Source organism: Salmo trutta, unplaced genomic scaffold (assembly GCF_901001165.1).
Source record: "Salmo trutta unplaced genomic scaffold, fSalTru1.1, whole genome shotgun sequence".
In the NCBI taxonomy this organism is placed as follows: Eukaryota; Metazoa; Chordata; class Actinopteri; order Salmoniformes; family Salmonidae; genus Salmo; species Salmo trutta.
In genome coordinates, this window is record NW_021823073.1 from 944,667 (window position 1) to 968,582 (window position 23,916).

At 46.6% G+C, this 23,916-nt stretch overlaps 1 protein-coding gene across 4 annotated transcripts in view; it reads right to left on the reverse strand.

Moving 5' to 3' along the window:
* LOC115188712 (coiled-coil domain-containing protein 81) overlaps positions 1–23,916 on the reverse strand; it is a 48,654-nt gene that overhangs the window by 11,409 nt on the left and 13,329 nt on the right. For all 4 annotated transcript variants that reach the window (XM_029747441.1, XM_029747440.1, XM_029747442.1 and 1 more), the window contains exons 3-7: positions 21,566–21,719; positions 18,169–18,428; positions 17,715–17,880; positions 17,269–17,386; positions 124–235 (exon numbers count right to left, since the gene is read on the reverse strand). In XM_029747441.1, coding sequence (XP_029603301.1) covers positions 124–235; positions 17,269–17,386; positions 17,715–17,880; positions 18,169–18,428; positions 21,566–21,719 — 810 coding nt within the window. The remainder of the gene's footprint in view (positions 1–123; positions 236–17,268; positions 17,387–17,714; positions 17,881–18,168; positions 18,429–21,565; positions 21,720–23,916) is intronic.

Sequence of the window (23,916 nt, forward strand, 5' to 3'; positions counted from 1 at the left end):
TGTTATATACACGGGTAACAACTCCTATAGGGAAAGACAGTTATTGATTGATTGAGTGATTGATTGATTGATACCCCTCATACACACTCATAAAAGCAGAGTGTCCGGCACACACACACACACCTGTCCAGCCCTGTTGTGGTTGACACAGCGCATGTCCAGGTGAGAGTCCCCCCTCTTCACCTTCCCCTCCTTCAAAGCAGCGCCCTCCAGTGGTAGGATAGACACTGTGGACCTACAGGACAGCAGGTTGGAAACAGATAGCAGTCATGGGTTATCTTTCAGATCAGGGGCTATTCAACACAGTCCTGGGTTATCTTTCAGATCAGGGGCTATTCAACCACAGTCCTGAGTTATCTTTCAGATCAGGGGCTATTCAACACAGTCCTGGTTTATCTTTCAGATCAGGGGCTATTCAACACAGTCCTGGGTTATCTTTCAGATCAGGGGCTATTCAACACAGTCCTGGGTTATCTTTCAGATCAGGGGCTATTCAACACAGTCCTGGGTTATCTTTCAGATCAGGGGCTATTCAACCACAGTCCTGGGTTATCTTTCAGATCAGGGGCTATTCAACACAGTCCTGGGTTATCTTTCAGATCAGGGGCTATTCAACCACAGTCCTGGGTTATCTTTCAGATCAGGGGCTATTCAACCACAGTCCTGGGTTATCTTTCAGATCAGGGGCTATTCAACACAGTCCTGGTTTATCTTTCAGATCAGGGGCTATTCAACACAGTCCTGGGTTATCTTTCAGATCAGGGGCTATTCAACACAGTCCTGGGTTATCTTTCAGATCAGGGGCTATTCAACACAGTCCTGGGTTATCTTTCAGATCAGGGCTATTCAACACAGTCCTGGGTTATCTTTCAGATCAGGGGCTATTCAACACAGTCCTGGTTTATCTTTCAGATCAGGGGCTATTCAACACAGTCCTGGGTTATCTTTCAGATCAGGGGCTATTCAACCACAGTCCTGGGTTATCTTTCAGATCAGGGGCTATTCAACACAGTCCTGGGTTATCTTTCAGATCAGGGGCTATTCAACACAGTCCTGGTTTATCTTTCAGATCAGGGGCTATTCAACACAGTCCTGGGTTATCTTTCAGATCAGGGGCTATTCAACACAGTCCTGGGTTATCTTTCAGATCAGGGGCTATTCAACACAGTCCTGGGTTATCTTTCAGATCAGGGGCTATTCAACACAGTCCTGGGTTATCTTTCAGATCAGGGGCTATTCAACACAGTCCTGGCTTATCTTTCAGATCAGGGGCTATTCAACACAGTCCTGGGTTATCTTTCAGATCAGAGGTTATTCAACACAGTCCTGGGTTATCTTTCAGATCAGGGGCTATTCAACACAGTCCTGGGTTATCTTTCAGCTCAGGGGCTATAACTACCTTAACTTTGCTGGACCCCAGGAAAAGTAGTGGGGATCCATAATGAATACAAATACAACCACAGTCCTGGCTTATCTTTCAGATCAGGGGCTATTCAACACAGTCCTGGGTTATCTTTCAGATCAGGGGCTATTCAACACAGTCCTGGGTTATCTTTCAGATCAGGGGCTATTCAACACAGTCCTGGTTTATCTTTCAGATCAGGGGCAATTCAACCACAGTCCTGGCTTATTTTTCAGATCAGGGGCTATTCAACCACAGTCCTGGCTTATCTTTCAGATCAGGGGCTATTCAACCACAGTCCTGGCTTATCTTTCAGATCAGGGGCTATTCAACCACAGTCCTGGCTTATCTTTCAGATCAGGGGCTATTCAACTACAGTCCTGGGTTATCTTTCAGATCAGGGGCTATTCAACCACAGTCCTGGCTTATCTTTCAGATCAGGGGCTATTCAACCACAGTCCTGGCTTATCTTTCAGATCAGGGGCTATTCAACCACAGTCCTGGCTTATCTTTCAGATCAGGGGCTATTCAACCACAGTCCTGGCTTATCTTTCAGATCAGGGGCTATTCAACCACAGTCCTGGGAGACCAAAATACATCTGGTTATGTACCCCAAATGGCACCCTATTCCCATAGTGCACTACGTTTGACTAAAAGTAGGGAATAGGGCGCCATGTGGGACGCAGGACTGGTTCCCTTTCTTTCCTGTTAATCAGAGAGTGGACCCTCTGGCCAATCAATGATGGCCAGCAGTACTTATTTTAATCAGAGAGTGGACCCTCTGGCCAATCAATGATGACCAGCAGTACTTATTTTAATCAGAGAGTGGACCCTCTGGCCAATCAATGATGGCCAGCAGTACTTATTTTAATCAGAGAGTGTACCCTCTGGCCAATCAATGATGACCAGCAGTACTTATTTTAATCAGAGAGTGGACCCTCTGGCCAATCAATGATGACCAGCAGTACTTATTTTAATCAGAGAGTGGACCCTCTGGCCAATCAATGATGACCAGCAGTACTTATTTTAATCAGAGAGTGGACTGTCTGGCCAATCAATGATGGCCAGCAGTACTTATTTTAATCCGAGAGTGGACTGTCTGGCCAATCAATGATGGCCAGCAGTACTTATTTTAATCAGAGAGGGGACTGTCTGGCCAATCAATGATGGCCAGCAGTACTTATTTTAATCAGAGAGTGGCCCCTCTGGGCAATCAATGATGGCCAGCAGTACTTATTTTAATCAGAGAGTGGACTGTCTGGCCAATCAATGATGGCCAGCAGTACTTATTTTAATCAGAGAGTGGACCCTCTGGGCAATCAATGATGACCAGCAGCACTTATTTTAATCAGAGAGTGGACCCTCTGGGCAATCAATGATGGCCAGCAGTACTTATTTTAATCAGAGAGTGGACTGTCTGGCCAATCAATGATGACCAGCAGTATTTATTTTAATCAGAGAGTGGACCCTCTGGCCAATCAATGATGACCAGCAGTACTTATTTTAATCAGAGAGTGGACTGTCTGGCCAATCAATGATGACCAGTAGTATTTATTTTAATCAGAGAGTGGACCCTCTGGCCAATCAATGATGACCAGCAGTACTTATTTTAATCAGAGAGTGTACCCTATAGCCAATCAATGATGACCAGCAGTACTTATTTTAATCAGAGAGTGGACTGTCTGGCCAATCAATGATGACCAGCAGTACTTATTTTAATCAGAGAGTGGACTGTCTGGCCAATCAATGATGGCCAGCAGCACTTATTTTAATCAGAGAGTGGACTGTCTGGCCAATCAATGATGACCAGCAGTATTTATTTTAACCAGGGAGAGGACTCTCTGGCCAGTTAATAGTGACCAGCAGTACTTGGGCCCCTAAGGGCCAGTAGTTGAATAGCTCTGTGTCAGCTTACCCAACAGCTCTATTAGCACGTCAGCCTCCCTCAACCTTCCCTCCCTTTCCACTTTAGCTGGTGACAAAAACTGAATACAGGCAGTTGCCCACAATGCGTCTCGAATGGCACCCTATTCCCTATATAGGGCACTACTTTTGACCAGGGCCCATGGCACCCTATTCCCAATATAATGCACTACTTTTGCCCAGAGCCCTATGGGTTTCCTCAGAGCCATACATTAAGAGAGTTGGGCCAGGTTTCAGAACAGACACCATGTTAACGCATTTATTCTCAACATGTTGATGATATAACAATACGAGAGTCTCCGACAGCTCCCTGTGAAATGACCCGCTGTAAACAAGCAAAACAGAGCAGCGGATTTAACTTTTTATTGATCAAAATGTTCAAATGATCATGTGTATCCAAGTCTGTAGTGTGTTGTAGTGTCAACAAACTGCATATCTGCTTTCACCGGACATGTTCATAAGTTTAGGAAACTAGCAGCAATAAACAGCACAATGTGGAAGCCTTCAATTATCACTTGGCTCCGGCTGTGCAGGAGAAAGTGATGCTCTCAGAACATTCAACAGCATTGACCCAACTCTCTCTACTGTATATATATGACTCTGGGTTTCCTGATGGGCCCTGGTCAAAGGTAGTGCACTATATAGGGAATAGGGTGTCATTTAGGATGCAGTCAGTGTCTGTATGGACGGAGGAACGTCCAGAGGGGTCTAGTTTCAGAGCCCAGGGCCACGGGACCGCTGTGGGGGGTACAGGGCAGGCTAAACCTCAGGGCACACTGTCTGAATGATCAGGTGGTGACAGGTGAGGGACTGTCCCACACAGGGAGAGCTGCATCATTCATGGAGCTACTGCCCCAGGACAGGAGAGTAACACCCTCTCCTAGACTCCCGCAGATTGCCCAAGGGTGTGTTCCAATAATATAATAAAAACTTGTTCACTACTTCCCATAAATCTAAAAGCTTTGAATTGGAGGCATGGGGCTACTGGGAGTTCTTATACCAGTCATTTCCTTTCAAATCAGTGAAGGGAAGTGAACAAGTGCACACTTTGGGAGGAAGGAGAGATAATTGGGACATAGCCTAGGTATTGGGTCTATTCACTGAATTTAACTTGTTATTGGGTCAGAGAGCTAACGCACGTCTTCAGGTTTTAGTCAAGGCTATTCACTGAATTGAACTTATTTGGGTAAAACATATACAACTAGATGTACATTGGATCCCTATAGGATAGCACTTAGAAGTGATGATTAAAACACTTGTTTCCAAACTGGTTTTCTGTTACATTATGCAATCTGCTGTAGGCTGGGAGTGGGGTGTTGTGTTACTGTCCTGGATTAACAGGTTTAGAGAGGAGACCAACCAGGGTCTTGTGTTACTGTCCTGGATTAACAGGTTTAGAGAGGAGACCAACCAGGGTCTTGTGTTACTGTCCTGGATTAACAGGGTTAGAGGAGAGCCCAACCAGGGTCTTGTGTTACTGTCCTGGATTAACAGGTTTAGAGAGGAGACCAACCAGGGTCTTGTGTTACTGTCCTGGATTAACAGGTTTAGAGAGGAGACCAACCAGGGTCTTGTCATATTGTCCTGGATTAACAGGTTTAGAGGGGAGACCAACCAGGGTCTTGTGTTACTGTCCTGGATTAACAGGTTTAGAGAGGAGACCAACCAGGGTCTTGTGTTCCTGTCCTGGATTAACAGGTTTAGAGAGGAGACCAACCAGGGTCTTGTGTTACTGTCCTGGATTAACAGGTTTAGAGAGGAGACCAACCAGGGTCTTGTGTTACTGTCCTGGATTAACAGGTTTAGAGGAGACCAACCAGGGTCTTGTGTTCCTGTCCTGGATTAACAGGTTTAGAGAGGAGACCAACCAGGGTCTTGTGTTACTGTCCTGGATTAACAGGTTTAGAGAGGAGACCAACCAGGGTCTTGTGTTACTGTCCTGGATTCACAGGTTTAGAGGAGACCAACCAGGGTCTTGTGTTACTGTCCTGGATTAACAGGTTTAGAGAGGAGACCAACCAGGGTGTTGTGTTACTGTCCTGGATTAACAGGTTTAGAGAGGAGACCAACCAGGGTCTTGTGTTACTGTCCTGGATTAACAGGTTTAGAGAGGAGACCAACCAGGGTCTTGTGTTACTGTCCTGGATTAACAGGTTTAGAGAGGAGACCAACCAGGGTCTTGTGTTACTGTTCTGGATTAACAGGTTTAGAGAGGAGACCAACCAGGGTCTTGTGTTACTGTCCTGGATTAACAGGTTTAGAGAGAAGACCAACCAGGGTCTTGTGTTACTGTCCTGGATTAACAGGTTTAGAGAGGAGACCAACCAGGGTCTTGTTTTACTGTCCTGGATTAACAGGTTTAGAGAGGAGACCATCCAGGGTCTTGTGTTCCTGTCCTGGATTAACAGGTTTAGAGAGGAGACCAACCAGGGTCTTGTGTTACTGTCCTGGATTAACAGGTTTAGAGAGGAGACCAGCCAAGGTTTTGTGTTACTGTCCTGGGTTAACAGGTTTAGAGAGGAGACCAACCAGGGTCTTGTCATATTGTCCTGGATTAACAGGTTTAGAGAGGAGACCAACCAGGGTCTTGTGTTACTGTCCTGGATTAACAGGTTTAGAGAGGAGACCAACCAGGGTCTTGTGTTACTGTCCTGGATTAACAGGTTTAGAGAGGAGACCAACCAGGGTCTTGTGTTACTGTCCTGGATTAACAGGTTTATAGAGGAGACCAACTAGGGTCTTGTGTTACTGTCCTGGATTAACAGGTTTAGAGAGGAGACCAACCAGGGTCTTGTGTTACTGTCCTGGATTAACAGGTTTAGAGAGGAGACCAACCAGGGTCTTGTGTTACTGTCCTGGATTAACAGGTTTAGAGAGGAGACCAACCAGGGTCTTGTGTTACTGTCCTGGATTAACAGGTTTAGAGAGGAGACCAGCCAAGGTTTTGTGTTACTGTCCTGGGTTAACAGGTTTAGAGAGGAGACCAACCAGGGTCTTGTCATATTGTCCTGGATTAACAGGTTTAGAGAGGAGACCAACCAGGGTCTTGTGTTACTGTCCTGGATTAACAGGTTTAGAGAGGAGACCAACCAGGGTCTTGTGTTACTGTCCTGGATTAACAGGTTTAGAGAGGAGACCAACCAGGGTGTTGTGTTACTGTCCTGGATTAACAGCTTTAGAGAGGAGACCAACCAGGGTCTTGTGTTACTGTCCTGGATTAACAGGGTTAGAGGAGAGACCAACCAGGGTCCTGTGTTACTGTCCTGGATTAACAGGTTTAGAGAGGAGACCAACCAGGGTCTTGTGTTACTGTCCTGGATTAACAGGTTTAGAGAGGAGACCAAGCAGGGTCTTGTGTTACTGTCCTGGATTAACAGGTTTAGAGAGAAGACCATCCAGGGTCTTGTGTTCCTGTCCTGGATTAACAGGTTTAGAGGAGACCAACTAGGGCCTTGTGTTACTGTCCTGGATTAACAGGTTTAGAGAGGAGACCAACCAGGGTCTTGTCATATTGTCCTGGATTAACAGGTTTAGAGGGGAGACCAACCAGGGTCTTGTGTTACTGTCCTGGATTAACAGGTTTAGAGAGGAGACCAACCAGGGTCTTGTGTTCCTGTCCTGGATTAACAGGTTTAGAGAGGAGACCAACCAGGGTCTTGTGTTACTGTCCTGGATTAACAGGTTTAGAGAGGAGACCAACCAGGGTTTTGTGTTCCTGTCCTGGATTAACAGGTTTAGAGAGGAGACCAACCAGGGTGTTGTGTTACTGTTCTGGATTAACAGGTTTAGAGAGGAGACCAACCAGGGTCTTGTGTTACTGTCCTGGATTCACAGGTTTAGAGGAGACCAACCAGGGTCTTGTGTTACTGTCCTGGATTAACAGGTTTAGAGAGGAGACCAACCAGGGTGTTGTGTTACTGTCCTGGATTAACAGGTTTAGAGAGGAGACCAACCAGGGTCTTGTGTTAATGTCCTGGATTAACAGGTTTAGAGAGGAGACCAACCAGGGTCTTGTGTTACTGTCCTGGATTAACAGGTTTAGAGAGGAGACCAACCAGGGTCTTGTGTTACTGTTCTGGATTAACAGGTTTAGAGAGGAGACCAACCAGGGTCTTGTCATATTGTCCTGGATTAACAGGTTTAGAGAGGAGACCAACCAGGGTCTTGTGTTACTGTCCTGGATTAAAAGGTTTAGAGAGGAGACCAACCAGGGTCTTGTGTTACTGTCCTGGATTAACAACTTTAGAGAGGAGACCAACCAGGGTCTTGTGTTACTGTCCTGGATTAACAGGTTTAGAGAGGAGACCAACCAGGGTCTTGTGTTACTGTCCTGGATTAACAGGTTTAGAGGAGACCAACTAGGGCCTTGTGTTACTGTCCTGGATTAACAGGTTTAGAGAAGAGACCAACCAGGGTCTTGTCATATTGTCCTGGATTAACAGGTTTAGAGGGGAGACCAACCAGGGTCTTGTGTTACTGTCCTGGATTAACAGGTTTAGAGAGGAGACCAACCAGGGTCTTGTGTTCCTGTCCTGGATTAACAGATTTAGAGAGGAGACCAACCAGGGTCTTGTGTTACTGTCCTGGATTCACAGGTTTAGAGAGGAGACCAACCAGGGTTTTGTGTTCCTGTCCTGGATTAACAGGTTTAGAGAGGAGACCAACCAGGGTGTTGTGTTACTGTCCTGGATTAACAGGTTTAGAGAGGAGACCAACCAGGGTCTTGTGTTACTGTCCTGGGTTAACAGGTTTAGAGAGGAGACCAACCAGGGTCTTGTCATATTGTCCTGGATTAACAGGTTTAGAGAGGAGACCAACCAGGGTCTTGTGTTACTGTCCTGGATTAACAGGTTTAGAGAGGAGACCAACCAGGGTCTTGTGTTACTGTCCTGGATTAACAGGTTTAGAGAGGAGACCAACCAGGGTCTTGTGTTACTGTCCTGGATTAACAGGTTTATAGAGGAGACCAACTAGGGTCTTGTGTTACTGTCCTGGATTAACAGGTTTAGAGAGGAGACCAACCAGGGTCTTGTGTTACTGTCCTGGATTAACAGGTTTAGAGAGGAGACCAACCAGGGTCTTGTGTTACTTTCCTGGATTAACAGGTTTAGAGAGGAGACCAACCAGGGTCTTGTGTTACTGTCCTGGATTAACAGGTTTAGAGAGGAGACCAGCCAAGGTTTTGTGTTACTGTCCTGGGTTAACAGGTTTAGAGAGGAGACCAACCAGGGTCTTGTCATATTGTCCTGGATTAACAGGTTTAGAGAGGAGACCAACCAGGGTCTTGTGTTACTGTCCTGGATTAACAGGTTTAGAGAGGAGACCAACCAGGGTCTTGTGTTACTGTCCTGGATTAACAGGTTTAGAGAGGAGACCAACCAGGGTGTTGTGTTACTGTCCTGGATTAACAGCTTTAGAGAGGAGACCAACCAGGGTCTTGTGTTACTGTCCTGGATTAACAGGGTTAGAGGAGAGACCAACCAGGGTCCTGTGTTACTGTCCTGGATTAACAGGTTTAGAGAGGAGACCAACCAGGGTCTTGTGTTACTGTCCTGGATTAACAGGTTTAGAGAGGAGACCAAGCAGGGTCTTGTGTTACTGTCCTGGATTAACAGGTTTAGAGAGAAGACCATCCAGGGTCTTGTGTTCCTGTCCTGGATTAACAGGTTTAGAGGAGACCAACTAGGGCCTTGTGTTACTGTCCTGGATTAACAGGTTTAGAGAGGAGACCAACCAGGGTCTTGTCATATTGTCCTGGATTAACAGGTTTAGAGGGGAGACCAACCAGGGTCTTGTGTTACTGTCCTGGATTAACAGGTTTAGAGAGGAGACCAACCAGGGTCTTGTGTTCCTGTCCTGGATTAACAGGTTTAGAGAGGAGACCAACCAGGGTCTTGTGTTACTGTCCTGGATTAACAGGTTTAGAGAGGAGACCAACCAGGGTTTTGTGTTCCTGTCCTGGATTAACAGGTTTAGAGAGGAGACCAACCAGGGTGTTGTGTTACTGTTCTGGATTAACAGGTTTAGAGAGGAGACCAACCAGGGTCTTGTGTTACTGTCCTGGATTCACAGGTTTAGAGGAGACCAACCAGGGTCTTGTGTTACTGTCCTGGATTAACAGGTTTAGAGAGGAGACCAACCAGGGTGTTGTGTTACTGTCCTGGATTAACAGGTTTAGAGAGGAGACCAACCAGGGTCTTGTGTTAATGTCCTGGATTAACAGGTTTAGAGAGGAGACCAACCAGGGTCTTGTGTTACTGTCCTGGATTAACAGGTTTAGAGAGGAGACCAACCAGGGTCTTGTGTTACTGTTCTGGATTAACAGGTTTAGAGAGGAGACCAACCAGGGTCTTGTCATATTGTCCTGGATTAACAGGTTTAGAGAGGAGACCAACCAGGGTCTTGTGTTACTGTCCTGGATTAAAAGGTTTAGAGAGGAGACCAACCAGGGTCTTGTGTTACTGTCCTGGATTAACAACTTTAGAGAGGAGACCAACCAGGGTCTTGTGTTACTGTCCTGGATTAACAGGTTTAGAGAGGAGACCAACCAGGGTCTTGTGTTACTGTCCTGGATTAACAGGTTTAGAGGAGACCAACTAGGGCCTTGTGTTACTGTCCTGGATTAACAGGTTTAGAGAAGAGACCAACCAGGGTCTTGTCATATTGTCCTGGATTAACAGGTTTAGAGGGGAGACCAACCAGGGTCTTGTGTTACTGTCCTGGATTAACAGGTTTAGAGAGGAGACCAACCAGGGTCTTGTGTTCCTGTCCTGGATTAACAGGTTTAGAGAGGAGACCAACCAGGGTCTTGTGTTACTGTCCTGGATTCACAGGTTTAGAGAGGAGACCAACCAGGGTTTTGTGTTCCTGTCCTGGATTAACAGGTTTAGAGAGGAGACCAACCAGGGTGTTGTGTTACTGTCCTGGATTAACAGGTTTAGAGAGGAGACCAACCAGGGTCTTGTGTTACTGTCCTGGACTCACAGGTTTAGAAGAGACCAACCAGGGTCTTTTGTTACTGTCCTGGATTAACAGGTTTAGAGAGGAGACCAACCAGGGTGTTGTGTTACTGTCCTGGATTAACAGGTTTAGAGAGGAGACCAACCAGGGTCTTGTGTTACTGTCCTGGATTAACAGGTTTAGAGAGGAGACCAAACAGGGTCTTGTGTTACTGTCCTGGATTAACAGGTTTAGAGAGGAGACCAACCAGGGTCTTGTGTTACTGTTCTGGATTAACAGGTTTAGAGAGGAGACCAACCAGGGTCTTGTGTTACTGTCCTGGATTAACAGGTTTAGAGAGAAGACCAACCAGGGTCTTGTGTTACTGTCCTGGATTAACAGGTTTAGAGAGGAGACCAACCAGGGTCTTGTTTTACTGTCCTGGATTAACAGGTTTAGAGAGGAGACCATCCAGGGTCTTGTGTTCCTGTCCTGGATTAACAGGTTTAGAGAGGAGACCAACCAGGGTCTTGTGTTACTGTCCTGGATTAACAGGTTTAGAGAGGAGACCAACTAGGGTCTTGTGTTACTGTCCTGGATTAACAGGTTTAGAGAGGAGACCAACCAGGGTCTTGTGTTACTGTCCTGGATTAACAGGTTTAGAGAGGAGACCAACCAGGGTCTTGTGTTACTTTCCTGGATTAACAGGTTTAGAGAGGAGACCAACCAGGGTCTTGTGTTACTGTCCTGGATTAACAGGTTTAGAGAGGAGACCAACCAAGGTTTTGTGTTACTGTCCTGGATTAACAGGTTTAGAGAGGAGACCAACCAGGGTCTTGTGTTACTGTCCTGGATTAACAGGTTTAGAGAGGAGACCAACCAGGGTGTTGTGTTACTGTCCTGGATTAACAGCTTTAGAGAGGAGACCAACCAGGGTCTTGTGTTACTGTCCTGGATTAACAGGGTTAGAGGAGAGACCAACCAGGGTCCTGTGTTACTGTCCTGGATTAACAGGTTTAGAGAGGAGACCAACCAGGGTCTTGTGTTCCTGTCCTGGATTAACAGGTTTAAAGAGGAGACCAACCAGGATCTTGTGTTCCTGTCCTGGATTAACAGGTTTAGAGATGAGACCAACCAGGGTCTTGTGTTACTGTCCTAGATTAACAGGTTTAGAGAGGAGACCAACCAGGGTCTTGTGTTACTGTCCTGGATTAACAGGTTTAGAGAGGAGACCAACCAGGGTCTTGTGTTCCTGTCCTGGATTAACAGGTTTAGAGAGGAGACCAACCAGGGTCTTGTGTTACTGTCCTGGATTAACAGGTTTAGAGAGGAGACCAACCAGGGTCTTGTGTTACTGTCCTGGATTAACAGGTTTAGAGAGGAGACCAACCAGGGTCTTGTGTTACTGTCCTGGATTAACAGGTTTAGAGAGGAGACCAACCAGGGTCTTGTGTTACTGTCCTGGATTAACAGGTTTAGAGAGGAGACCAACCAGGGTGTTGTGTTACTGTCCTGGATTAACAGGTTTAGAGAGGAGACCAACCAGGGTCTTGTGTTCCTGTCCTGGACTAACAGGTTTAGAGAGGAGACCAACCAGGGTCTTGTGTTACTGTCCTGGATTAACAGGTTCAGAGAGGAGACCAACCAGGGTCTTGTCATATTGTCCTGGATTAACAGGTTTAGAGAGGAGACCAACCAGGGTCTTGTGTTACTGTCCTGGATTAACAGGTTTAGAGAGGAGACCAACCAGGGTCTTGTGTTACTGTCCTGGATTAACAGGTTTAGAGGAGACCAACTAGGGCCTTGTGTTACTGTCCTGGATTAACAGGTTTAGAGAGGAGACCAACCAGGGTCTTGTCATATTGTCCTGGATTAACAGGTTTAGAGGGGAGACCAACCAGGGTCTTGTGTTACTGTCCTGGATTAACAGGTTTAGAGAGGAGACCAACCAGGGTCTTGTCATATTGTCCTGGATTAACAGGTTTAGAGAGGAGACCAACCAGGGTCTTGTGTTACTGTCCTGGATTAACAGGTTTAGAGAGGAGACCAACCAGGGTTTTGTGTTCCTGTCCTGGATTAACAGGTTTAGAGAGGAGACCAACCAGGGTGTTGTGTTACTGTCCTGGATTAACAGGTTTAGAGAGGAGACCAACCAGGGTCTTGTGTTACTGTCCTGGATTCACAGGTTTAGAGAGGAGACCAACCAGGGTCTTGTGTTACTGTCCTGGATTAACAGGTTTAGAGAGGAGACCAACCAGGGTCTTGTGTTACTGTCCTGGATTAACAGGTTTAGAGAGAAGACCAACCAGGGTCTTGTGTTACTGTCCTGGATTAACAGGTTTAGAGAGGAGACCAACCAGGGTCTTGTTTTACTGTCCTGGATTAACAGGTTTAGAGAGGAGACCATCCAGGGTCTTGTGTTCCTGTCCTGGATTAACAGGTTTAGAGAGGAGACCAACCAGGGTCTTGTGTTCCTGTCCTGGATTAACAGGTTTAGGGAGGAGACCAACTAGGGTCTTGTGTTACTGTCCTGGATTAACAGGTTTAGAGAGGAGACCAACCAGGGTCTTGTGTTACTGTCCTGGATTAACAGGTTTAGAGGAGACCAACCAGGGTGTTGTGTTACTGTCCTGGATTAACAGGTTTAGAGAGGAGACCAACCAGGGTCTTGTCATATTGTCCTGGATTAACAGGTTTAGAGAGGAGACCAACCAGGGTCTTGTGTTACTGTCCTGGATTAACAGGTTTAGAGAGGAGACCAACCAGGGTCTTGTGTTACTGTCCTGGATTAACAGGTTTAGAGAGGAGACCAACCAGGGTCTTGTGTTACTGTCCTGGATTAACAGGTTTAGAGAGGAGACCAACCAGGGTCTTGTGTTACTGTCCTGGATTAACAGGTTTAGAGAGGAGACCATCCAGGGTCTTGTGTTCCTGTCCTGGATTAACAGGTTTAGAGAGGAGACCAACCAGGGTCTTGTGTTCCTGTCCTGGATTAACAGGTTTAGAGAGGAGACCAACTAGGGTCTTGTGTTCCTGTCCTGGAGGAACAGGTTTAGAGGAGACCAACCAGGGTCTTGTGTTACTGTCCTGGATTAACAGGTTTAGAGAGGAGACCAACCAGGGTCTTGTCATATTGTCCTGGATTAACAGGTTTAGAGAGGAGACCAACCAGGGTCTTGTGTTACTGTCCTGGATTAACAGGTTTAGAGAGGAGACCAACCAGGGTCTTGTGTTACTGTTCTGGATTAACAGGTTTAGAGAGGAGACCAACCAGGGTCTTGTGTTACTGTCCTGGATTAACAAGTTTAGAGAGGATACCAACCAGGGTCTTGTGTTACTGTCCTGGATTAACAGGTTTAGAGGAGACCAACCAGGGTCTTGTGTTACTGTCCTGGATTAACAGGTTTAGAGAGGAGACCAACCAGGGTCTTGTCATATTGTCCTGGATTAACAGGTTTAGAGAGGAGACCAACCAGGGTCTTGTGTTACTGTCCTGGATTAACAGGTTTAGAGGAGACCAACTAGGGCCTTGTGTTACTGTCCTGGATTAACAGGTTTAGAGAGGAGACCAACCAGGGTCTTGTCATATTGTCCTGGATTAACAGGTTTAGAGGGGAGACCAACCAGGGTCTTGTGTTACTGTCCTGGATTAACAGGTTTAGAGAGGAGACCAACCAGGGTCTTGTCATATTGTCCTGGATTAACAGGTTTAGAGAGGAGACCAACCAGGGTCTTGTGTTACTGTCCTGGATTAACAGGTTTAGAGAGGAGACCAACCAGGGTTTTGTGTTCCTGTCCTGGATTAACAGGTTTAGAGAGGAGACCAACCAGGGTGTTGTGTTACTGTCCTGGATTAACAGGTTTAGAGAGGAGACCAACCAGGGTCTTGTGTTACTGTCCTGGATTCACAGGTTTAGAGAGGAGACCAACCAGGGTCTTGTGTTACTGTCCTGGATTAACAGGTTTAGAGAGGAGACCAACCAGGGTCTTGTGTTACTGTCCTGGATTAACAGGTTTAGAGAGGAGACCAACCAGGGTCTTGTGTTACTGTCCTGGATTAACAGGTTTAGAGAGGAGACCAACCAGGGTCTTGTTTTACTGTCCTGGATTAACAGGTTTAGAGAGGAGACCATCCAGGGTCTTGTGTTCCTGTCCTGGATTAACAGGTTTAGAGAGGAGACCAACCAGGGTCTTGTGTTCCTGTCCTGGATTAACAGGTTTAGGGAGGAGACCAACTAGGGTCTTGTGTTACTGTCCTGGATTAACAGGTTTAGAGAGGAGACCAACCAGGGTCTTGTGTTACTGTCCTGGATTAACAGGTTTAGAGGAGACCAACCAGGGTGTTGTGTTACTGTCCTGGATTAACAGGTTTAGAGAGGAGACCAACCAGGGTCTTGTCATATTGTCCTGGATTAACAGGTTTAGAGAGGAGACCAACCAGGGTCTTGTGTTACTGTCCTGGATTAACAGGTTTAGAGAGGAGACCAACCAGGGTCTTGTGTTACTGTCCTGGATTAACAGGTTTAGAGAGGAGACCAACCAGGGTCTTGTGTTACTGTCCTGGATTAACAGGTTTAGAGAGGAGACCAACCAGGGTCTTGTGTTACTGTCCTGGATTAACAGGTTTAGAGAGGAGACCATCCAGGGTCTTGTGTTCCTGTCCTGGATTAACAGGTTTAGAGAGGAGACCAACCAGGGTCTTGTGTTCCTGTCCTGGATTAACAGGTTTAGAGAGGAGACCAACTAGGGTCTTGTGTTCCTGTCCTGGAGGAACAGGTTTAGAGGAGACCAACCAGGGTCTTGTGTTACTGTCCTGGATTAACAGGTTTAGAGAGGAGACCAACCAGGGTCTTGTCATATTGTCCTGGATTAACAGGTTTAGAGAGGAGACCAACCAGGGTCTTGTGTTACTGTCCTGGATTAACAGGTTTAGAGAGGAGACCAACCAGGGTCTTGTGTTACTGTTCTGGATTAACAGGTTTAGAGAGGAGACCAACCAGGGTCTTGTGTTACTGTCCTGGATTAACAAGTTTAGAGAGGATACCAACCAGGGTCTTGTGTTACTGTCCTGGATTAACAGGTTTAGAGGAGACCAACCAGGGTCTTGTGTTACTGTCCTGGATTAACAGGTTTAGAGAGGAGACCAACCAGGGTCTTGTCATATTGTCCTGGATTAACAGGTTTAGAGAGGAGACCAACCAGGGTCTTGTGTTACTGTCCTGGATTAACAGGTTTAGAGAGGAGACCAACCAGGGTCTTGTGTTACTGTCCTGGATTAACAGGTTTAGAGAGGAGACCAACCAGGGTCTTGTGTTACTGTCCTGGATTAACAGGTTTAGAGAGGAGACCAACCAGGGTGTTGTGTTACTGTCCTGGATTAACAGGTTTAGAGAGGAGACCAACCAGGGTCTTGTGTTACTGTCCTGGATTAACAGGTTTAGAGAGGAGACCAACCAGGGTCTTGTGTTACTGTCCTGGATTAACAGGTTTAGAGAGGAGACCAACCAGGGTCTTGTGTTACTGTCCTGGATTAACTGGTTTAGAGAGGAGACCATCCAGGGTCTTGTGTTCCTGTCCTGGATTAACAGGTTTAGAGAGGAGACCAACCAGGGTCTTGTGTTCCTGTCCTGGATTAACAGGTTTAGAGAGGAGACCAACTAGGGTCTTGTGTTCCTGTCCTGGATGAACAGGTTTAGAGGAGACCAACCAGGGTCTTGTGTTACTGTCCTGGATTAACAGGTTTAGAGAGGAGACCAACCAGGGTCTTGTCATATTGTCCTGGATTAACAGGTTTAGAGAGGAGACCAACCAGGGTCTTGTTTTACTGTCCTGGATTAAAAGGTTTAGAGAGGAGACCAACTAGGGTCTTGTGTTCCTGTTCTGGATTAACAGGTTTAGAGAGGAGACCAACCAGGGTCTTGTGTTACTGTCCTGGATTAACAGGTTTAGAGAGGAGACCAACCAGGGTCTTGTGTTACTGTCCTGGATTAACAGGTTTAGAGGAGACCAACCAGGGTCTTGTGTTACTGTTCTGGATTAACAGGTTTAGAGAGGAGACCAACCAGGGTCTTGTCATATTGTCCTGGATTAACAGGTTTAGAGAGGAGACCAACCAGGGTCTTGTGTTACTGTCCTGGATTAACAGGTTTAGAGAGGAGACCAACCAGGGTCTTGTGTTACTGTCCTGGATTAACAGGTTTAGAGGAGACCAACCAGGGTCTTGTGTTACTGTCCTGGATTAACAGGTTTAGAGAGGAGACCAACCAGGGTCTTGTGTTACTGTCCTGGATTAACAGGTTTAGAGAGGAGACCAACCAGGGTGTTGTGTTACTGTCCTGGATTAACAGGTTTAGAGAGGAGACCAACCAGGGTCTTGTGTTCCTGTCCTGGATTAACAGGTTTAGAGAGGAGACCAACCAGGGTCTTGTGTTACTGTCCTGGATTAACAGGTTTAGAGAGGAGACCAACCAGGGTGTTGTGTTACTGTCCTGGATTAACAGGTTTAGAGAGGAGACCAACCAGGGTCAAGCGTCACTCACTATCCTGTGGCAGTGTGTGGCTATGTCCCAAACGGCACCCTATTCTTTATGTAGTGCACTACCTTTGACCAAAGCCCTATGAAGTAGTGCACTACATAACATATGGAATATGATGCCATTTGGGATGCAGCCTGGTCAGTAGGAGATGAGGTTAGCAGTGTTAGCCGACAATAGCTGGGGTTAGCAGTGTTAGCCGACAATAGCTGGGGTTAGCAGTGTTAGCCGACAATAGCTGGGGTTAGCAGTGTTAGCCGACAATGGCTGGGGTTAGCAGTGGTAGCCGACAATAGCTGGGGTTAACAGTGTTAGCCGACAATAGCTGGGGTTAACAGTGAGGCCGACAACAGCTGGGGTTAACAGTGAGGCCGACAACAGCTGGGGTTAACAGTGAGGCCGACAACAGCTGGGGTTAACAGTGAGGCCGACAACAGCTGGGGTTAGCAGTGAGGCCGACAATAACAATACCTGTCAGTGTTGGTCGCTGCTGGAGGTCTGGGCTCCAGGTCATCAGTGAGACTGATCCCGTTGACCTTGGCTGGGTGCAGGGTGTGTCTAGATCTGGACCGCGGAGTCATCAGGGACTCTGGGTACACATGGTAACATAACTATAGATGAGAAAGACTTGACAGATGAAGCTACCGTAGGAAGAGAAATACATGTTCTGGGATGCGCCCCTAAATCTAGATAATGTTATATTAGCTTACCTTTCTCTCCAACACAGGGTTATCAAGGTTAAGTGAGCCCAACACATATCTATCACCAGAGACGTTACACCCATTAAAACCCCTCAATCTGATCGAGATATTCACTGAGCTAATCCAAAGCAATTGAATTTGGCCATCAGTTGAATTTGGCAATAAAAACCCTTAATGTTTTTAGAGGACTAGATTACACCACTGTCTCTCCCTCACCTCTATTCTCCTCCTTCCTGTCTGAGTCTGTCTGGACCTGGGCCAGGGCCTCCTCTCCCCAGTCCTTCCCCCGCTGTTCAGAAGAGATCCTGGGGAGGATGATGGTGTTGCTGGTCCCTGGTATGCTGGATCTCCCAAACAGGACAGAGTTGCTGGTGCCAGGTCTCTGGGATAGAGAGTGGATAGGGGGATTGTCATCAACACAAATACAAACGCACTTGTACAATCATACACACCTGCTCACTCTCTATGTCTCTCTCTCTCTCTCTCACACACACACACACACACACACACACACACACACACACACACACACACACACACACACACACACACACACACACACACACACACACACACACACATACTGTACACACACACACACACAACCTACCCAACCCCCGTCCCCGATACACACACTACCTACATGACATATCTAATCCACCCTACTGACATTGGAGAGTGCCAAGAGCAGCTTCCCGCTGCCGTCCAGGGCGGTGACAAAGTCGTGGTAGAACTTCATCTTGACTTTGCTCTGGCAGAACAACAGCTCTCCGATGTCGTGGAAGGTGAAGAGGACTGAGCGTCCGGTGGCCACGGCTCTCAGCAACACCAGCAGAGTCTCTCTCACACAGCCCTCCACCACATGACGCTCAAACGGGCTCTCCACAGACAGGGCTGTGAAGTTGAGCTGGACCAGTGGCACGTCCCCTGCTGTGATGACAGATGGATGACACACATTCCTAGTGTTAGTGTACTGGACTCCTGTGATGACAGATGGATGAGTGTATTGGACTCCTGTGATGACAGATGGATGACACACATTCCTAGTGTTAGTGTACTGGACTACTGTGATGACAGATGGATGACACACATTCCTAGTGTTAGTGTACTGGACTACTGTGATGACAGATGGATGACACACATTCCTAGTGTTAGTGTACTGGACTCCTGTGATGACAGATGGATGACACACATTCCTAGTGTTAGTGTACTGGACTACTGTGATGACAGATGGATGACACACATTCCTAGTGTTTGTGTACTGGACTCCTGTGATGACAGATGGATGACACACATTCCTAGTGTTAGTGTACTGGACTCCTGTGATGACAGATGGATGACACACATTCCTAGTGTTAGTGTACTGGACTCCTGTGATGACAGATGGATGACACACATTCCTAGTGTTAGTGTACTGGACTCGTGTGATGACAGATGGATGACACACATTCCTAGTGTTAGTGTACTGGACTACTGTGATGACAGATGGATGACACACATTCCTAGTGTTAGTGTACTGGACTCCTGTGATGACAGATGGATGACACACATTCCTAGTGTTAGTGTACTGGACTACTGTGATGACAGATGGATGACACACATTCCTAGTGTTAGTGTACTGGACTCCTGTGATGACAGATGGATGACACACATTCCTAGTGTTAGTGTACTGGACTCCTGTGATGACAGATGGATGACACACATTCCTAGTGTTAGTGTACTGGACTCCTGTGATGACAGATGGATGACACACATTCCTAGTGTTAGTGTACTGGACTCCTGTGATGACAGATGGATGACACACATTCCTAGTGTTAGTGTACTGGACTACTGTGATGACAGATGGATGACACACATTCCTAGTGTTAGTGTACTGGACTCCTGTGATGACAGATGGATGACACACATTCCTAGTGTTAGTGTACTGGACTCCTGTGATGACAGATGGATGACACACATTCCTAGTGTTAGTGTACTGGACTCCTGTGATGACAGATGGATGACACACATTCCTAGTGTTAGTGTACTGGACTCCTGTGATGACAGATGGATGACACACATTCCTAGTGTTAGTGTACTGGACTCCTGTGATGACTAACCTGCTTGTCTGAGACCTGAATACTTTGTTATCCAAGTTAAAGCTATAGGCTTTAGCTCAGCAGGCTAACAGTCGTGTATAGACAGACAACCTGGGTTGGATAAGGCTCAGCCACACCAAGATGACTCTCTCTATCCCATTCCCAACAGACTCTCCACAGACAGACATATTAACACATCAAGATGGCTCTCTCTATCCCATTCCCAACAGACTCTCCACAGACAGACATATTAACACATCAAGATGGCTCTCTCTATCCCATTCCCAACAGACTCTCCACAGACAGACATATTAACACATCAAGATGGCTCTCTCTATCCCATTCCCAACAGACTCTCCACAGACAGACATATTAACACATCAAGATGGCTCTCTCTATCCCATTCCCAACAGACTCTCCACAGACAGACATATTAACACATCAAGATGGCTCTCTCTATCCCATTCCCAACAGACTCTCCACAGACAGACATATTAACACATCAAGATGGCTCTCTCTATCCCATTCCCTACAGACTCTCCACAGACAGACATATTAACACACCAAGATGGCTCTCTCTATCCCATTCCCAACAGACTCTCCACAGACAGACATATTAACACATCAAGATGGCTCTCTCTATCCCATTCCTAACAGACTCTCCACAGACAGACATATTAACACATCAAGATGGCTCTCTCTATCCCATTCCCAACAGACTCTCCACAGACAGACATATTAACACATCAAGATGGCTCTCTCTATCCCATTCCCAACAGACTCTCCACAGACAGACATATTAACACATCAAGATGGCTCTCTCTATCCCATTCCCTACAGACTCTCCACAGACAGACATATTAACACACCAAGATGGCTCTCTCTATCCCATTCCCAACAGACTCTCCACAGACAGACATATTAACACATCAAGATGGCTCTCTCTATCCCATTCCCAACAGACTCTCCACAGACAGACATATTAACACATCAAGATGGCTCTCTCTATCCCATTCCCTACAGACTCTCCACAGACAGACATATTAACACATCAAGATGGCTCTCTCTATCCCATTCCCAACAGACTCTCCACAGACAGGGCTGTGAAGTTGAGCTGGACCAGTGGCACATCCCCTGCAGTGATGACGGACGGACAGACGGATGGCACAGGCACACACATAGAAATACAACGACTAGAGCGGACATGTCATTGTGTTGCCGCTGCTAAAAGCAGCACTTGGATTTAGACACACAGCTGTGCACTGGGTTTTCTCATTCATTCTCTTTCATCATAGTGTTTCTATGGGACACATTGCTGGTATCACTGTAACATAGTGTTTCTATGGGACACATTGCTGGTATCACTGTAACATAGTGTTTCTATGGGACACATTGCTGGTATCACTGTAACATAGTGTTTCTATGGGACACATTGCTGGTATCACTGTAACATAGTGTTTCTATGGGACACATTGCTGGTATCACTGTAACATAGTGTTTCTATGGGACACATTGCTGGTATCACTGTAACATAGTGTTTCTATGGGACACATTGCTGGTATCACTGTAACATAGTGTTTCTATGGGACACATTGCTGGTATCACTGTAACATAGTGTTTCTATGGGACACATTGCTGGTATCACTGTAACATAGTGTTTCTATGGGACACATTGCTGGTATCACTGTAACATAGTGTTTCTATGGGACACATTGCTGGTATCACTGTAACATAATGAATGGAAGTGGGATGATTAATCATCTTTCCTGACACCTGAATAATTGTACTAGTTCCCCAAGCTGCTGCCCAGGCTTTAGCTCAGCAGGCTATCAGCACAACTCAGGCTTGATATCTGCGCTCGTTCACATAAACGTGCCAGCGTTGACAGAAGATGTCTCGTGTGTGTGTCTGTGTGCGTGCATGCATACTCGTGTGTGTGTGTGTGTGTGTGTGTGTGTGTGTCTGTGTTGTTGGCCCATCGCCACTCACCTGCAGACAGCGGTTTGACCTGCTTGAGGCCGTGTGACTGGGACAGCTTCTCAGAGAGCAGGAAGATGGGTCGCTGGATCAAAACAAACTTGTTGCCTACGTCCAGCTTCTGCTGAGAGAAGGTGAAGGTTCCCAGGCCTGCGATGTAGACCCCCTGGACAGACAGACAGACAGACACAACAAGTTGTCAACCAGTTCTCCTAGACCTGATGATGAATATAGCTGAAGGACAATCATGATAATGCCTCTACTATTTATGATATGTCATATTTACTTTCCTAATTCCTTGCCTAACTTTCCTCAGAGCTGAAAGATTTCCTAGTCTCACTGAAAATTGGGCAATAAGACAACTGCCAGCTTCAAATCTATGTCACATGGTAAAATAGTCCTATTTCAGAGTTGATATTCATACACTACTGTAGCTCCAGAGCAAAAATGTCAAGTTAAACTCAATTCATTCCAATCCCAATTAAAATACAACAGCTGGCTTTCATTGGCTGACTGGCATCGCTCGGAGAGCAGCTGCCCTTTTCTCTCACTTGTAGAAAGCAGAGAACAGAGACGGTGCCAGTTTGCTTTGCCAGTCAGCTGTTTAGTCAGCGCGCCGATTGCTTTGAGTTTGATGTCGGCATTTCGTAAACCTTGTTGTAATCTGATAGCCAGGGGTTGATCGAATTGGGAATTGAGAGGTGAGGGAGCCCTCATTTTTGGTGACCAATCGAAATATAAAGCTATTTTATTGCTATTAAAATATGGGCTGTGATAGCTGCAGGCCTAATTGATATTTGTATTCATTTGCCCCAGAGGCTACTGCAATTTTGCTCTCATGTATTGGTATGAAAATAAACACAACTGAACAACGTACAATACCTTATCCTACATGTAGCCTACCTGATCCCTACATGTAGCCTACCTGATCCCTACCTGTAGTCTACCTGATCCCTACCTGTAGTCTACCTGATCCCTACCTGTAGTCTACCTGATCCTACCTGTAGGCTACCTGATCCCTACATGTAGGCTACCTGATCCCTACCTGTAGTCTACCTGATCCCTACCTGTAGTCTACCTGATCCTACCTGTAGGCTACCTGATCCCTACCTGTAGTCTACCTGATCCCTACCTGTAGTCTACCTGATCCCTACCTGATCCCTACATGTAGCCTACCTGATCCCTACCTGTAGTCTACCTGATCCCTACCTGTAGTCTACTTGATCCCTACATGTAGCCTACCTAATCCCTACATGTAGCCTACCTGATCCCTACCTGTAGTCTACCTGATCCCTACCTATAGTCTACCTTATCCTACATGTAGCCTACCTTATCCCTACATGTAGTCTACCTGATCCCTACATGTAGCCTACCTGATCCCTACCTGTAGTCTAACTGATCCCTACATATAGCCTACCTGATCCCTACCTGTAGTCTACCTGATCCCTACATGTAGCCTACCTGATCCCGACATGTAGCCTACCTGATCCCTACCTGTAGTCTACCTGATCCGTACCTGTAGTCTACCTGATCCCTACCTGTAGTCTACCTGATCCTACCTGTAGGCTACCTGATACCTACATGTAGCCTACCTGATCCCTACCTGTAGTCTACCTGATCCCTACATGTAGTCTACCTGATCCGTACCTGTAGTCTACCTGATCCCTACCTGTGGTCTACCTGATCCTACCTGTAGTCTACCTGATCCGTACCTGTAGTCTACCTGATCCCTACATGTAGCCTACCTGATCCCTACCTGTAGTCTACCTGATCCGTACCTGTAGTCTACCTGATCCCTACCTGTAGGCTACCTGATCCTACCTGCAGCCTACCTGATCCCTACCTGTAGTCTACCTGATCCCTACCTGTAGTCTACCTGATCCCTACCTGTAGTCTACCTGATCCCTACCTGATCCCTACCTGATCCCTACCTGTAGCCTACCTGATCCCTACCTGTAGTCTACCTGATCCCTACCTGTAGTCTACCTGATTCCTACCTGTAGTCTACCTGATCCCTACCTGTAGACTCCCTGATCCCTACCTGTAGTCTACCTGATCCCTACCTGTAGCCTACCTGTACCCTACCTGTAGGCTACCTGATCCCTACTTGTAGTCTACCTGATCCTACCTGTAGTCTACCTGATCCCTACCTGTAGTCTACCTGATCCGTACCTGTAGTCTACCTGATCCCTACCTGTAGTCTACCTGATCCTACCTGTAGGCTACCTGATCCCTACATGTAGGCTACCTGATCCCTACCAGTAGTCTACCTGATCCCTACCTGTAGTCTACCTGATCCTACCTGTAGGCTACCTGATCCCTACCTGTAGTCTACCTGATCCCTACCTGTAGTCTACCTGATC